This window comes from Paroedura picta, chromosome 7, assembly GCF_049243985.1.
Source record: "Paroedura picta isolate Pp20150507F chromosome 7, Ppicta_v3.0, whole genome shotgun sequence".
NCBI lineage: Eukaryota > Metazoa > Chordata > Lepidosauria > Squamata > Gekkonidae > Paroedura > Paroedura picta.
The window spans coordinates 78,972,328-78,990,197 of record NC_135375.1 but is presented as its reverse complement, the minus strand read 5'-3'; the positions used below and the strand labels follow the sequence as shown (position 1 = coordinate 78,990,197).

Below are 17,870 nucleotides of genomic sequence, written 5' to 3'. Positions count from 1 at the left end.
GGGGAGGGGTGGGGAGAAGGAGAAAAGTGTTGATGCCATCTAGAACTCCTATTATAACTGCATATAGAAATGGTGGTCATTAATTATACTACACTTGATAGTGTGGGAACCTGAGTTAATCTTGCTGCAAGTTTTACTATTCATCTCCATTTCCATAACCTAGTTTTGCATTTGAAACTTGTAGGTGAAGGGTGATGTTTTCTTTGAGTATTTCTTTTTCCTGTCCAATTTCCCCCCTATTTTTAAACAAAACAATACATGTGGAATCTTTTGTTTGTTGTTTCAGGAAGGGTGAAATAGAGGTGAATATGGGGGAAGCCCAAATTATTTCTAGTGCTGTTCTGTCAGCTGAAGATAAAGACACCCCCAGGGAACGAATTTACTATTTATTTGAAAGAGTCCCAGAAAATGGACATCTTCAGCTCAAGGTCAGTTTTTATATTTCAACAACAATAACAAAACCCAAATTGCTCTCTTGTGTTAGAATGGGAAAGAGTTTAATCCTTCTCTTTCCTAAATGTATTTTATGACTTGAAATGCACTGTGAAAACAAAGATAATTTTCATCTTGGTCCTCATAATAATCCAGTGTTGGATGTCCCATTCTCATTAGAGAAACCGGTACCAGTAGTTTTCTTTCAGAGGAAGCTGTTTGCAGAAAGTATACCCATTCCTGGAGGTATCCTACTGTGTTTTCTTTTTATTCAGTGTGCCTAATATGGATCATATGTACATTTTACTGCATCCAAACGATTATTATAAACTACAGTAACAGAGTTTATCAAGTTTATCCCTTACAATAGACACATCAAATTTGTTGACATCTACCCCAAGCTCCTTGAGAAAAGGGCAAAATGACAATGAATAGTAGTTTGCTCACCTGCCACAGGAATAATTTGTAGAAAATCTGGCTAATAAACTGTATATTGTTTATTTAGTATCAGTTTTTCTTTCTAGGTAGGTCATGAATGGGTGACCCTGCAAAATGGAATGAAGTGTACCCAGGAAGACATAGACATGAACTTCATAAGATATGTGCACACAGGAGCAATTGGCTCAAAACTGCATGACAATTTTATGTTTCGTTTGTGGGATGGGGAAAACAGATCCCCAGTCATGGTTTCCTATATTACCATTAAAGACATAGAAAAGGGTAATTATTTCTGATCACTACAGATTCTTTTATTGCTTCCTTCTAAACATTGGTTCACAGTACAGGCATAGGGATAAAGAAAGTAAGGCTGCATGAGCAGTTTGTTGGATAGTATCTCTGTGATAGAAACCTATGTGAAAAGTTCATTCATGATATGGCGGTCAGCTCATATCAGGATTTATCTTAGAAAAGCCCTTGACTGGGGCAAATCTTCCACAGGAGAGAAGACTCATACCAGAGCTACCCCCATAAATGAGAATGAGGGCATGTTAGGACCTGCAGAGAGAAGCTCCAAGTCTACTGATCAAGAAGAAGCATCCTCTAAAGCGGTGGTCCCCAACCGCCAGACCGCGAAGGCCCTGGCACCAGGCCGCGGCTCCCTCTTCCTGCCCCCCCCAGCAGTAAGAAACCTCCCAGGCCGCAAGCAAATCGCTCGCAAAAGCGGCCGATTAGCTTGCGGCCTGGCAAGCTTCTTTTTGTGGAAGGGGACAGAGGGAAGCGTGCACGTTTGCGCCATGCGTGGCCGAAAATACGCATGCGCTGCACTTTCGCGCATGTGCGTTTCCAGTGGGAACCAGGGGATCGCCCTCCCCACCACCACTGGTCCGCAGCCTTTAAAAGGTTGTGGACCACTGCTCTAAAGAACCAGGGAATAAAATCCATTACTCACTATGATCCATTATGCATGGGCCAGAATGCCCATGCTGGCAGCGGCAGGGCAGAGGGAGAAATTCCCAATTATGCACCCCCGCACTGCCAGCGCAGGCATGGCCCAGCTCAGGGCCACAGAAGGCCTGCGTCATCGGAACGCGGGAACTTCCGCAGTCCCGGGATACCGTGGGCAGGTGCTGGGGTATGCCAGCGTATGCTGTCCTAGATGGCCACTCCCAGTGTCCACTTTGCCAGAGGAGCCAGGGCTGCAAAGCCTAGCCAGAACAAAGTCGTTCCACTTTACCAAATGCGTCATGAAAAACTGGTGCCGGGAGTCAGAGGAGCCAAGGGAAGCCAGAAATAGTCGGTCCAATATACAAGAAGAGTAGTCAAACTGATGCCAGAAGTCTAAGGAGCTGGAGGGAGTCAGACAAAATGCAGGAATTCAAAAACGGTCTGGAGGGTGTCCGCATAAATTGCATCCACACAGCAGTCTGTTGTTTTGTACTCTTAAATGCAGCCCAGCTAATTCACTGCACCTGGGGAATGACTCACTTCGTCCTCCCCCAAAGTGCTTCCAGCTGGGCCCCATCTACATTGACAGCTCGCCTGCAGCCTCTGGCTCCTTTGGCTTTCTGCCAACCCCACCCTATGGCGTCGCCTGCGCCATTCGGGCAATTCTTCAGAGTCTGATGCAGACTGCTGCTGGCGTGTCAGTGTCCACGATCTCTCCTGAGCCAGTCCCGGCTCACTGGAGCAGCCCTCCCCAGCATCCTCATCAGACTCCCCTGATTCTTCAGCCTGATCTGAGTCAGCTGCTGGGTCCTGTTGCTCTGGCAACTTGGGAGGTGGCAGCGGAGGCGTGACACAGTGCCATGCATAATCGCCAGCGCCGGGCCTTTCAGTCCGCCCGGCCCCAACCTACGGTGTCCCTTTAGGGACACCATACTCCCCTGCAAGCTCTGCGGAGCCACAGAGCCAGCATGGGTTTTCCCCACCCCACCGTAGTGTGCGGTGGGGGCCCGGCCCCTCCCCACTCCCCCCCCTGGCCGCTGCCACTGAGGGCAGCATCCCAGGATTCCCTGCCCCAGCACAGCGCATGTGTGCGCACTATGCCGGGGTGTTGGCATATGCCAGGGAGCCCCACCCCCATGCATACACGGGAACGGTGGCCGCCATGCATAATAGGATTATGGAACTCCAAGACTGACATTGATCAATATAACTGAATGTACTTCTAGTAGCTAAATATATTATTATCATGGATACCTTCTCAGATGACAGTCTTGGATGGCATCTTGGATGGCAGTAGAAATGTTCAATTCAAGACCAGTAGCACCTTAGAGACACAAAAGATTTTCAAGTGATAAGCTTTTAAGAGTCAAAACTTCCTTTTAAGATGCTACTGGCCTTGGCTGTAGCTCATCTCAGAAGGAGAAGATAACCTCTGAGTCCTGTAATAATGATTTCATTTATGACTGCAGGAAAAGTGAAGTAAGCAGGTTCATGTGCCCTAATACTCCTTAGTAAAGTTGGACCTTTACAGCCCCAGAGGCAGAGAAGGGAACAAGGCAGAAGGAGAGAATACACCATCCTAAGAGTCCTGGAGTGAAAAGGAGCCAAAGCTTTGTTAAATATAACCCCAGGAGCATTGGCACATGGATCCAGCATCCAGCGACCCACCTGTCAACCATACTACCCAACTTTGCCCCAGCTGCCTGCTGAGAGAACACCATGAAAGGATAAGTCCTGGGACCCCACATGGGCACATACCAATGTATGGCTCAGTTTCCACCAGGGTACAACATCTAGCTGATGTCCCCCAAGCTGGGTACATCACTGAATGTCTCTACCCCAAACACCCCTTATGGGGGTCCCCAGAATGTAGAGGTGAGCACACAGCCTCTGCTTCTCCCCAACTGGATTTAACTCAGTGCTCAAGCCACCTACTCAAAAATTGTGACAAAAGCATGCATGCACAAAGACAGTTTATAACAGTGCCATGATGCAGCCAGACCAAGGGAGGATGTTACTCCTCAGCAGAAGCTGGATTTTTGCTAGTACTACATGTACTTTAGATGTCTTCAAACCTAGTGAGTGCCTTCACAGATTCTTACAGACTGCTTTGTGCTTCATTGGTTCTGGATCTTTTCTCCGGTGACATCTTTTGGGCATTTCCTGTGCTTTGCTTATACCCGCCTTGCTGCTATAGCTTACGTAGCGAAATTGAGCCTGCCAGACAAGATACAGGATGGTTCACTACAAGTGCTGTCCAGTTCCTCCTGCCCTTCCTCAATGTGGTAGTATATATGACCACTAGTACTGTGAACCAGATTTAAGTAGGATTTTACTATCTTCATGCACACTGATAGAATGCTATAAAAATCATTTGTTTTTATTTATATTTTAATTTATATGCCACCCGTCTCTGAATGGACTCAGGGCAGCTCACATCAGTTAAATTTACATCAATTAAAATAATATATCATTAAAATTTAAAATACATTAAAACCAACATCCTTATACCATTTCAGGTTGGGGAGAACTTTCTATTCAGTATAAATGATTAAAGGCTTGATCATGTCACACTGGTATGGACCACATATATAGATCATTTTCTACCCTTATCCTTATGCCTTTCTCCTAAACAAATTAATACTTTGTGTTTCATGGTTCCTGTAGGAAACATTGCAGTTTTCATGAGACCCCTGACTGTGCTGAAGGGTGACAGAGGACACTTGATGACTGATGTCCTCCATGCAGTTGATGGCACTGAGAAACCAGAAGAGCTCCTCTATGTAATAACATCTCCACCACAGTATGGACAGATTGAGCATATCCGCTATCCTGGAGTTCCCATTACAAGTTTCAGCCAAATGGATGTAGCAAACCATGCAGTCTGCTATGTCCATAATAGCAAGGCAGCTGTTCCAAGAGATACATTCAAGTAAGTTCTAAAGAATCTATCACATATATGATGCATTTTATTAGTAAAATTGGTTGGAAAACAGGGGCAGCTAGGGTTGCTGACCTTCTGGTGGTGACTGGAGAACTCCTGGGATTATAACTGATATCCAGATGACTGAGATCAATTCACCTGAAGAAAATGTTCACTGTGGAGGTGGACTCCATGGCATTAAAACCAATTAAGCCCACCCTGCCCTCTTCAGGTTTCAGCCCGAAAATTTCCAAGTATTCAAAACCAAAGCTGGGAAACTAGGGAAAACTTTATTCTTATGATGAGTACAAAGATATCCTTGTTTGATGTGGATTCTTGGGGCATTTCTACACGTCTCTTAAAATAGTGTTAGGCCAGCTGAATGGCATAGTGCTAAATATTATCATGCCTTCCGGCCATTCCTCACCTTCTTGCAGTCTCGCTGTAGTCTGCCGCCTTTTTGTGCTTCTCCCCCTCCACATGCCTGTTTGAAATGGCAGAAGAGAGCAATGTGATTTATACGCAACTGTCTTCCACCTGTCAATCAAGCCAGACAGCCAATTCCCTTTCCCCCTTTTTAAAGGTCCCATGATGCCTGCCAATTTTTTAAATTAATAGTTCTCTTTTTAAAAATTAATCTCATTCTTGATTGGGGGGGGGGGGCTTTAGAGAGGCATGCTTTGTGTTTTAACTTTTGGGAAAAAATATTTCTGGCTTTGCCTGCATGCTTGTATACCTATTCGTTGCTCCAGACAGTTCACCTTAAAAAAAAATTCCATTCCCAGAAAAAAGGAGAGGGAGATGGGTGTAAGGGTGGGACATTGGAGGCAGAGATAGCGCTTCTTTGCCTCCATACATTTCTTTTGCATGTAGTCTGCTGGTTGTCCACTGGAGAAAAGCACTTTTTTAAGTTGGTGAATCCACTTTTGGGGATTCACCAACTTGCACTTTAAAATGGCGGATATTGCAAGTAGTTTGCCGGCTGGACACACGAGGTCGGTGACATCATGCGGAGCGCCCAGAATATAGTGTCCGAGGGGGGTGAGTATGATGCTAAATTTATGACGTGTGGAATGTCCCTTGCTGTTTTCTATGTGTAAAATGTTGGAATATACAAGATTTTCTGAGTGCCCAGTTCTAAAGGATATGAAGAATATTCTACAGGGGGCATCAGAGGAGATGTGTAGTTAGCATATTTAGATCAGGAACTTTCTTATATTGTTCAAATAATCTCATCCTGATTGGCTAATTGGAGCCTAGTCCTAGTCCAACACTTTAGCCACAACACAGCATTGGCTCTTCAACCAGGGATTCTCTCTCAAACTCACTGTATTTTATACAGTTTGCATTGTATTTTGGAAAAAGAACTGTGACAGACAAATATGAGGAATGAATAAACCGAATAGAACTGGTCAGGGGAGGCAGAGTGGAACCTTCAGTTGAAGTTACCTATTCAACATCCTGTTTGTAAGGCAGCTACTCAATAGAGCTGTCATAACGAACCAGAGTACATATATTTCAGGTTCAGTTCTTAAAACTACCTTGACACCTGCTCCTGTTCTTCAAGTAATTATTTAAAAAGCAAGCTACAATGTGATCTAGTATCTCCTCCAAACAATGAGATATCAGAATGAAAGTTGATGTGGATTTTCAGAAGTGAGGGAGACATTTCAAACTAATGTACTTTTATTGTGATCGGAGAATAGGGTTGAACAAATAACTGGGCATATTGCATGCACGTAATGTTTTGTATGTATTCTTTTAATAAGAATGTATCCCTGGGCAAAAGATTTCTCCAATGCAAAAGATTGTACACAGTACATACTATGTATGCATCTTGAGCAAGGAAACTCATTTAAGATGTTCTGTTTCCTCTGAAACTAACATTGGCCTTTTCTGCACACACATTTTATTTCTGCTTTTGATTGTACTTGAGCCAGTATGACTTAATTTAAATGTTGAGTATGGGCTCTGCACCTTTCTTTTTTCTCTGATTTTTCTCCATGAAATTACAGGGTATATACTCTGCATCTCAATGAAAAGAATTGGATTCTGTTTGGTGGAGGGTGTACTGTTGCCTTTGGTATTAAACTCCGAGTTGGTTAATTGTGCTATGGGCATGTTCATTTGAAAGATGATGCCCACAGGTGTTGTGTTATGTTTACTCTCAGGTAGCCATCTTTGTAGGATAAAGTCGATCACTGTGGATTGCATCAGGCTTCACATGCAAAAGCCTCTTGTTTGATACCTGGTATAGCCAATAACTTTCCCCCTTCCCACAGCCTAGTTCCAATCTAAATTTTTGGCTTTTGAAAAAAGTCATGTCCAGTTTCAACTACATTTATGTGGCTTCGAACTTTACAAGGGTCTATGTGTCCTTCCCCTCCTCGCATCACTGCACAAGTTACGTGCTCCACCTTTTAACATATTTAAATAACATTTTGTAGCTTAACACAATGTTTTATGAAACAGAAAAAATTGAACTGGGACGACTGAAGATGGCGCCATAAGGAAGCTGGACTTCTGTTCAGCTCTTAAGCCATGCCGAGGGTCAGGAGCTTCTGCACCTGGCTGACCTGAGCAGATACGCAAATCTGCTCACCGGTCGCCCCAGGAACCGGGAACGGCATCCTGAGGGTCCTACAGATCCGTGGGGAGATACCAAACTCCCCGGATTAATAGCGGCCTGAGCTCAAGGTCACGATGGCGTCTTTGTCACAAACAACTTTACAAGCTTGAAACGACCAGCTGACCTTACATTCTTCCCAGACCATCATTTACCAGATCGACAGGTGCAGAAGCTGACAGAAGCTGGAATCTGCAACAGTAAGAATTGAAAGCTTTCTGGCTTTTCTCTCTCTTCTCCCACAAGCTCTTCCCTCCCCTCCCCCTCAACCAATTCACAAGCGAATTCCTTCTTTCGCCGAGTGAGAGACTCCCAGCTAATTATACCCATTAACCAAACAAAGAGAGTGTTTTGAAGATTTATTGGTGAAAGTTCAGTGGGGAAATTTGACTTGATACGGAGATCGACAAACTGATAATTTGGGATCGCTCGTGCTCCCGCGAGACCTCACGAGACTTTCTGTTTATAGTTTGTGACTGCCTAGAACTATGGAAGAACTAACTAAGGCACAGCTTTTCCATTTGTTATGCAAAGGAAACTCAAAGATACTGAAAGCAGTCAATAAGCTGGAAAAGGAAATTCGTGGGACTAAGGGGGAGCTTTTGGATGGAGTCTATGGTCCGGAGAGACCAGCTGATGACGTAGCTCAGCTAACAACAAATCAAGTGAAACTTCAATGTCTGGAAGTTAATCAACTGGAGGGAGAGAGTGCCAGAGATGTAAAAACTCAAAGTACCTTTGAAGAACCTGGGAAAACAGATTCAAGGAAGGAAAGCACCGAAAACCTGGAAGTCTATTCAGAGCAGGAAATGATTTGGATCAGCAAAATAAAAAGAGTCTATTCAAAAGCGACAGCAACTAGGAAGCTATCAGGAGATATCCCTGTGCGACCAGAGGAAGAGATCCAGATTGACAAAGGATTCAGAGCCTCCTCAAAGGCGACTACAAGCAAGAATCAAGTAAGAGATTTCTTTGGCCCTGACAGAAGGACAATCAGAAACACTCTACTATGGAAAAAAGCACAATTTCATTTTCTGCGTCCACCCGAAAGATGAGTAGAACAATGAAGTATTTTCCTGGCTTCCTGGGAAAGACAGTAGCAGTAATCTTTAGGACAGATCCAATATATGAAGGGAACTGACTTTATATCTAAGACAATAATAGAATATATCCTTATAATAGATTATACCCTCCTATGTATCAACAACTATTTTGTTAAGAAAGATGGTAATAACTCCTAGATCAGGATTAATATGCGATGGGAATTGAATATGTATGTCAATATGAATGCTAAAAGAGGAGGACAAACCATATTTCATAGGTATTAACAAGACGGCAGTAGTAATTCTTGGGTCAGGGCCAATTTATGAAGGAGACTGACCTAATATCATTTAAGATAATAACAGAATGTATTCTTATAACAGATCATACTCTCATATGAATTAACAATCACTTGGCTAAGAAAAATGGTAAAAACTTCTAGATTAGGAATAATATGTGATGGGAACTGAATATCTATGTTAAAAGAGATGGCAAACCATATCAGCTGGTCGCTTTTTCTTCACAATTTTTCTGTAAATGCTTTATAATAATAAACAATAAAATTATATTAAAAAAAAGAAAAAATTGAACTGGATTGGTATACAAAACTAGGGGGGATGTTTACATCTGCAGCCTGATGCCCTCTGAAGTGAGTTATTGACTGTCCTGAAATCCAAAGTAGAAAAATGACCATTAGATTGGTCTCATGCCAATTCCATTCACCTGTTTTATTGTTTTAAAGATCCTGTTTTAGAGCAGCTGATCCATGAAATGCTTATTGGCTTCTCACAGCCTGCCAGGAACATACACATCTCAGCTGGGTGGAGACAGAGCAAGTAGAAAGATTGGCTTGAAGGCCAATGTGCCCCTCTTGAAGTAAGCATTCTACACAGAAGGCACTCATCCCTTTAAACTTTAGCTGTACCAGCTTAGCACTCATCATGGCTTTTGGATAGATCTATAGCCCAATGTAAAAATAATGAAAACATGTCGTTGGAGATGGAATACCAATGAAGGGAAGGGGAAGGGAGATAGAAGGTCCAGAGTGGGAGGACTGATCACAGTGTAGGTTGCAGAGGACTGAAGGACTGGCCTCCAGAGGGGAGGGATGAGCACAAATTTCAAATTGAACATTTGAATTAACTTTGTCTTGGGAGCAAAGAAAGGGAGAAAATTGTGGCAAAAGCTGTCTATAAAAACTTGGTAAAATGCAAACCAAATGCAAACTGAATGTTGAAGGGTGGTAAAGCAGAACGGTGGGAAATGATGCATGGCCACTTGCATGCATCCAGGGAAGGAGGGAAAGTAACAATAATGCATTGTGAAAATGAAGGAAAATACCAGTGTAGAAAAGGCCCTAATTTGCTTGAAATCTATTTCATTCAATATTTTCTGGTAAGATATAAAAACTTTAAATTTGACATAGTTCTTCGGTTTAAAAGCATATAAAGAAATAAAATATGTGCCAACAGTGATTTATCAGTTTGCAGCTTTCAGGACGGTATATAAATTAAATAAATAAATTTGCACTTTCTTGTTTTCAATTAAGTGAGCCATGTTAAGCTTTGGGGGGGGGGGAACAGAATTTTTAAAAAATATTGAAGCCACATTCACTATATATATATACAGGCTTTTGCTTAACTAACCTAGTAGAAGACTGTCTATATGTCACACAGACATCTATGGATAAACGTGTAGAATCCTGCAAATGAAAATGGTACTGGTATAAACCTAGGCCAGGCATTTTGACAGATGATTTTAATGAAAGAAAAATATTCATGTCTGTTTTAATCACAGTAAATGATGTTCCTGGCTGCTAGGATTTGGCAAAGAATTTGGTTATATATTGAGATATAAATACTGTGGCAGATTATTAAAAATAAAACATTGATGGCTGGTGACATTTAATTAAATGGGGTTTTTAAATGATCAGATTTTTACCGTCCGTTAAGGCACTTTATTCCATCATAAACCTCTAGTCATTGTTTGTTGCTGCTGGCCTGGAAGAAGGATTTGGCAGTGCTTGTTTTGGACAGATGACTTCAAGTGATTAGCAATCTGACATCAGATGCTGGCAGCAGGATGCTAAAAGAACATGCTAATGTCCTCCATTTTGACACTCCGGCTCAGTTTTGTAATGAGCTGGCTCTGCCTTGGATTCCATTTTTATGTTTTAAATGCCATGACAGATGGTAGGTCCTGCAGCCAGCTCCATTGCCATGGAACTGCAGAAAGCAAGAAGACCTTGGTAATGGTGAAATCAAACCATGTGACTTGCTCTCTTAACTAAGCTTGAGGGTTATTCCCCCTGCCGCCCCACATGTGCACACTGACACACACACACATTTCATCAGAGTGATCAGAATGTTGGCTGCTTCCTATTCCTGAGGGAAACATGGGGCAGGACTAAGTGTGAAATAAACAGAATGCTAGAGGAGAGGATTATGGCATTTCCCTGAAACAAACAACCCTGTTGTCTAGGAGAACCTATCTATGCACATCAATTTCATGACAATTATTAGCTTTCCTTTGAAATTTATAGCACAAGCATCTATCCTCATCTTTACTTATTGGAGTTTTGGGTCATGACGGCTTTTCACCTTTGCAAAACAGATGTCATTCAACAGCGCTAATATATTTACACTGTTAACTACAGCCAACCTTAAGATGCTTAGGAGTACAAGATCCTGTCAGTAGTACAGAATTCCAGGGGCAACATACCTCCAAGGAAAATGTTCTAGGGGGAATCTTGACCCACCTTCTTTGGAAAAGCATGGTCTATATTCAAAAAATAATTTGCCCCAGCTTTTCCTCCAGATTAGATCTTTCCTTTTAAGCTAATGGAACCAAAGTCTCTTTTGTTTGCTTGTGTGGAACAAGGAAAGGGGGCTGCAACTAAGAAAACCATCAGGAGGAAATATGAATTTTCCTTTGGTGTACAAGAATGGATAGAGTTATTTTTTGCCTAAGTCAACAAAGCAGCCTGACCCCAGTTCTGCCCTTTGTTACAGTTCATCATTCAAAATCCTCAGTATGTCTTTACATATTCCTGAACTTTCTGTTACGCCAGCTGACATTCTGATACAACTGAACTAATGACAGGACATCCATTAACCCATTGGCACAAGTGTTAGATCACTGCAGGCAGCTGGTGCAGTGTTCCCAGAATAGAATTTTGCCTTTCAGTCAATGTATTCCTTATTTCTATAAAATGTTTGGCCTATCTGTTCTCATTCCCGTCTGTCTGATGGCATAACGCCTTCATGCAAGTTGGTCAACTCCTAATAATCAGTAGAAAAGAGTTATTTAGGATTGCTGTAGTTTCTTTGACCAGAATGTCACATAAGGATGCCAGCCTCCAAGTGGGAAGGGATCCTTTGGTTCTACAACTCATCTCCAGACAACAGAGATCAATTCTCCTGGGGAAAAAAAACAGATGCTTTGGAGGGTGTACAACACTGAGGTCCTTCTCCTCCCCAGGCGCCACCCCTAAATCTCCAGGATTTTCCCAACCTGGATCTGTCAATCCTTACCCCATTATCCCTTGCTAGTGGCCAGGGGTGACCTGGCAACCATAGGTCACAGATTGCACTGCCAAATGTCATTAATCAAAAGAAGGTACCTAGACTCAGTCATATCAAAGCTGTTACAACTTCAAGAGTGTCAGCTGTATCATATGAGGGCGCCTGATATACAATGCACTTTCCACAGCCCTCTCCAACCTTATCCTCTTCAAACAACAACAAAATATGCATAGTAAGTAGTTATTGTATAGCATATACATCAGTTGTGACTTTTCCTGAAGATGAAGGACCTGATCATTTACAACCTGATGCCTACCAAACTATATTATTGTATGCTGCTGCACAAAGAAGAGGAAGAGGAGGAGTAGTAGTAGTAGTAGGAGGTTCTTATATCCCACATTTCTCTACCCGAAGGAATCTCAAAGTGGCTTACATTCGCTTTCCCTTTCCTCTCCCCACAACCCATATGAGCCTCCAGAGAAGACACAGGCCCTGTCGGAGCTCAGCAAGTTCCACAGCGTCTGCAAAATGGAGCTCTTCCACCAGGCATCCTTGATGTGGTGAGAATGTGGGGAAAATAATGACAATTAATGTGATGGGGCCTGGGAGCAATGATGCCAATTGGTTTGATAATTTAACTGATTATATATATACTAAGATTAAAGCCCATTTATAAAAACGGGCAGAGCAGGGGCGGCCCTCGGAGGACGCTCCCCGCGCATAGTCAGTGGTGGCCGAAGGTTGTTAGCTGGCGGCGGGTTGGGCCGCTGGTGGCCAACGGTGCTGGTAGGGCTGGCAGACAGCGCAAGCGGGGGGTGAGGGCGACGGCAACCAGGCATGCACGGAACTCTGCGCATACGTGGTTCCTCGTGTTGACTGCGGCTGGGGGCCGGCCAGCCGTGGGAGAGCTAAACTACCATGCATGGAACTCCGCGGCATAGGGGGTGGGGGGAGATGGCGATGGGTGGGTGAGTGGCTGGGGGGATCCGGGGAGGGGGTTGTGATCGTCAAGCATTTGGGGGGGAGATGGTGATGGGCGGGTTGTTGGGAAGGGGCAAATGTGTGTTGAGCGCTGTCGGTGGGGGGGCGAGTTTGGGGGGGCTCCGGAGCTGGGACGGTGGGCGTTGGGTGGGTGGCGCGGCGGGGGCTGGGGGGCTTACCTTGACCATCATGGTGGCGGCAAGGCTCTGGTGTGGCTGGCGAGGGGCGCAAGGTGCCCCTCCGTAGGCAGCAGCACCGTGGCGTGGCGCCTCGATGCAGGCAGCTGGCCGCGGTAGTGGCAGGCAGGGCAGCAAGTGCGGCCTGGGTGGGAGGATGGCGGGGAGGCTCGGGAAAGCTCCTTTCCTGGCCTCCCCCTCCCCAAGCAAGGCCCATGGTTTGCCGGCGTGATAGGAGTAGGGCCGCCATGTCTTTGATGTGGCATCCCTGCTCCTTTCCCTGCAGCAAACTATCTGTGCAGCCAGTCCAGGGCGGGCCAAGTGGCACTCAGAGGGGCTCTGCGCTTTCTCCACCTACACAGTTTTTATCAAGGACAGGCCCTGCCCTTTCTCCGCCCACACAGCCCTTACTGCTTTATTTTATCCGCTCCGCAGGAGCGGTTAAAGGTTATTATAGGTTTTAATGGTTGTACACTGTCCTGAGACAGCGGGGCCAAGAGGGGTGATCTTATAAATCTAATAAACCAATAAATAAGAAATGGTCGTACTGACAATATGATGCTATTTTGTGTCATATAAAATATTATTAGCTTAAACTATGGATAAGGTTAAATGACAGGATATGCACCAATCAATTCAATCACTTGGAGGTACTTGGAGGGAGGATAATTGAGAGCTCCCAGCAGAAGAAATCATGGTCCTCCAGTTGAACAGTTGATAAGGGAGGGAGGAATGAAAATCAGAATGGTTGAATAAGAGGTTGCCATCTATTCATTGTTGTAAGGGGTGTTTTTATGGGCTTTTATTGTATTTTATTGGTTTTATCCTTTGAATTGTCATGGGAACATTGGAAGAGCGGCGGCAAATAAACAAACAAACAAACAAACAAACAAACAAATAAATAAATAAATAAATAAATACAAAATGGTAAAAATCTCAGTTGCCTGACAGTTTGGATCAGAGAAACAGCAGGTAAGGAAAAGGTTAAGTATAATTTCCTCATCTGCTGTTTTTCTGCTGTTTACCTAATCCAAATCAGATTTTTTTTTTAAGTCCACTGGGTTAGCATTTGGGACACTTGCAAATGATTTTGTTCTACCTCAAGTTTGTATGTACTTTAAGAACTCTCTTCTAGACAATCATGTGAATAATGTATAAGCAAATGGAAGGACATTTTTCTTGCAGTCCTTTAGGAGCCAAAATATATCCTCCCTCCCTTATTTACATAATCATAGCAATAGTACACATCAGTATGTATGTATTTGTGATTCATGTAATATACTTTCCATTCAGTGCTGTGCATGTTTCGTGTAGTGGTTAGGAGTGCGGACTTCTAATCTGGCATGCCAGGTTCGGTTCTGCACTTTCCCACATGCAACCAGCTGGGTGACCTTGGGCTCGCCACGGCACTGATAAAACTGTTCTTCATGCATGCCTCAAATGATAACAGGGAGACCATCTGTGGAAAAGGACTACCAGTTCTAGGAAAAACAATATTATGCTACAGAATTTCCTGTGTAATCTGTGGCCTACCGTCAATGTATAATATTTCTGGAACACTTTGTGTTGTTTAAAAGAAACATCCCAGAATAATCTATATACATCCTCAGCAGTTATTTCCAACAACTTTCAATTAACTTTTGGAGTTAGTTTGGTTTACAAATCTTTGGATCGCTGTGTCTGAGTTCGTGCCTCACAAGAACCACTTTACTGAGGTCTTGACGTGTATCTCCAGGTTACTGAAAAGCAAGCACTTTAGTAAAGGTGTTTGTTATATTTCATTTCAGTAGATGGTGAAACAAGGGCACATGCTGAAGGCTACCTTGCCTCTTTTTGCCAGATTCATCGTCAGCAACGGACTAAAGATTAAACATGGAAAGTTTGACGTCATTCTGGAAACAGTTGATCGCGCACTTCCCACAGTGGTCAAGAATGAAGGGTTACAATTACTTGAAGGTGGTATGGCATTCCTTTCTCCAGATGTTCTACAGCTTTCAGATCCAGATACAGCTCCACAAAACCTCTCCTTTCTTCTAGCACAGCTTCCACAATATGGACAACTGCTCAACAGAGAGTCTGGGCTGTGGCAGCAAAGCTTCAGCCAGCAAGATGTGGACAATCTGAACATTGCTTACAAACATGGGGGAGGGGATTCTCGGATCGACAGATTTACATTTGTGGCAACAGATGGAGTGAACGAAGGCTTCATTGTAAATGGCAAGGTGCAAACAGAGCCTTTGGCATTCATCATTCAGGCAAGTTCCACTCACATATACATATATTAATGTACTCTGATTGCATTCTACAAATGTAAATTCACATTCCTGACTGCTCGTGATAAGAGTATGTAGGGCTGCTATTATACCAAGTATCTTGTTTGTTGGAAGTACCTCACTCATCTATGGGTACACATTTAGTCTTCATTTGGGGGGAGTTACATTCCTCTTTCAAACTTTTCTAGTAACTAGGTCACCTTGGATTGTACGTGTGTTGAGTTTCAATTTTCCTGGAAGTGTAGGATTAGGTTAATCATATCAGTGCCCTTCAAATCCCTTGTGTTGACTGTGAGAAAGCACAAGTGTTTTTTTTCCACAAGGTAGAGCTTGTGCTGTTTTGGCCAAAGAGGAATCTGTTGCATTCTTCCTCTTCATCTAATATAAGTAACAGTTATATTTAATTTTTGTTTTTAGGTGGATGGTACAGTAAAAGCATCACCAGAAATTGTCTACCTCCATTGTGCTTCAGAAGTGGAACTTCTGAAGAATGGCAACTATGGCATTTATATTACCATTAGGTCACTAAAGGTATCAAATTGTGGTGTTCATGATGACCAGATTGTTTTTAGAATTTTACGAGGACCTAAATATGGCTACTTACAAAATACAACAACAGGTATTATGTCAGTTCACCTCCTTTTAATATAGTTTGTCTTCTATTGAGTAGTATCACAGCTTCCTCTTAAAGTAGCTTTAGGATGCTTTGGGCTGATCCTGCGTTGAGCAGGGGGTTGGACTAGATGGCCTGTATGGCTCCTTCCAACTCTATGATTCTATGATTCTAACAGAGCAAGAAGTTATCTTTACATAGTTTTGCCAGGAGAAGGAGTCAGGAAATATATAGTTAGAACTTTGCTGAAATGTATAGGTTCTGCCTGTTTTGATTCATAATCTCATTCTCTTCCACAATTTCAGAAGAAACTTTTTAAAACAGATTCCAGTCCAGTAACACCTTAGAGATCAGATACAAGAGTATCTGATTAAGGGAGCTTTGACTCTCAAAAGCTTATGCCTTGAAAGTGTTGTTGGGTATCCAAAGAGCTATAGGACCCAAATTGGTGTAGTGGTGGACTCTCATTGGGAGAGCTGGGTTTGATTCCCTACTCTTCCACATGCAGCCAGCTGGGTGATCTTAGGCTAGTCACAATCCTGTTAGAGCTGCTCTTGTAGAGCAGTTCTCTTAGAACTCTCTCAAACCCACTTACAGGCAGGGCTGGTTTATCCATGCAGCACATGTAGCACTTGTTATGGACCCCACATTTCCAGGGTCCTGCACAGTGTCTTCACCCGCATGGATCAGGTCTGTAGCTTCTTTCCTCCCCACTTTCCTGTCTTTAAGGAAACGTGGAGTGACACCCGTTTCCACAATGGAGGGCCCCTCTGCCTCCAGTTTGGTTGCTCCCACCAAAATTATACTCTACTAGGGACTTACGAATCCTTAAACTGGTTCTGGTGCTACTGGCCTCTCAAAATTTTAAATTACTCCTGCTCACAGGGTGTCTGTTGAAGAGAGAGGAAGAGAAAAGATGTAAGCTGCTTTAGGATTCCTTCAGGTAGTGAAAAGTGGGGTATTAAAAAAACAGTTCTTCTTTTCATCTAGCTCTTCTACCACGGAGCAAGAAAACTACTGTCTGAGTCTTCTTTACAAGTTTCTTGAAAAGCAAAAACTACTTTCAATGCAAGCTTTTCTTTAATTTTTCAAAAGAACCCAAATAGATCTTAGTAGTATATTGCTTAGAAAAAGCTAATATGTAAAGTTTGTGGAATTGTTTCTCTGGGTTGTATCTGAGTGCTCTGTGTACTGGTGCAGGGCATAAGCAACATTCATCCTCCACCTAGCTGAAGCCTGCTCAAACTCTCATCCCCACACTTCAACCCAGGGTTTGGGGGTTTATTGGTTTCTTGGGAACAGCACCTCCCACAACTTTTCTTCTGGCTTTTAAAACTAACATTGCTACCAACTGGCTTTGTTCCAAGGAAAAAAACAAACGATGGCCTATCATCATGGGAATGAGCCTTGAGAACTGTCAGACTTCTGTGCCTCTCTTTGCACAAAGATTTCCTGGTTCCCATATAAGCCACAAGGCCTTGTGGTGTCCAAAATGTATGCGGTATGTTCTCTTGCCGGCAATTAGAATCCCAAAATTTGCTTAATCCAACTGTATGCGCATTGTATGTAACCAACTGTACACACATACATACAATGTCTGCTTTGATATTTTGTCCTTTTTGTATTTCCCTTGTTATTTCAGGTGGATTTATTCAGGAAGAATTCAGCCAAAAGGATTTAAGAAGCAAAACCATCCTTTATATCATCGATTCATACCGGGAGGGAAACTCAGACAACCTGGAGTTTCAAGTTACTAATCCTGATGGAATGTCTGTGGCACCTCAAATGTAAATGCTTTCTTTCCGTAAATACTCTCATTTTTGCTTCCTGCCTTAAATTATCCAATTTACTGGCTTGGATTGACTGGAAATTTCCCCTGAAGTGCACAATTTCCA

The 17,870-nt window shown here is 43.1% G+C and overlaps 1 protein-coding gene across 10 annotated transcripts in view; it reads left to right on the top strand.

Moving 5' to 3' along the window:
• The window catches only part of FREM1 (FRAS1 related extracellular matrix 1), a 102,217-nt gene that overhangs the window by 56,279 nt on the left and 28,068 nt on the right, over positions 1 to 17,870 (top strand). For 4 of the 10 annotated variants that reach the window (XM_077345089.1, XM_077345091.1, XM_077345090.1 and 1 more), the window contains 6 exons: positions 287 to 428; positions 957 to 1,152; positions 4,486 to 4,750; positions 14,930 to 15,344; positions 15,780 to 15,981; positions 17,618 to 17,762. In XM_077345089.1, coding sequence (XP_077201204.1) covers positions 287 to 428; positions 957 to 1,152; positions 4,486 to 4,750; positions 14,930 to 15,344; positions 15,780 to 15,981; positions 17,618 to 17,762 — 1,365 coding nt within the window. Of the gene's footprint in view, positions 1 to 286; positions 429 to 956; positions 1,153 to 4,485; positions 4,751 to 14,876; positions 15,345 to 15,779; positions 15,982 to 17,617; positions 17,763 to 17,870 lie in introns of those variants that run through there. The other 6 variants (XM_077345097.1, XM_077345096.1, XM_077345093.1 and 3 more) reach the window with 5 other exon arrangements.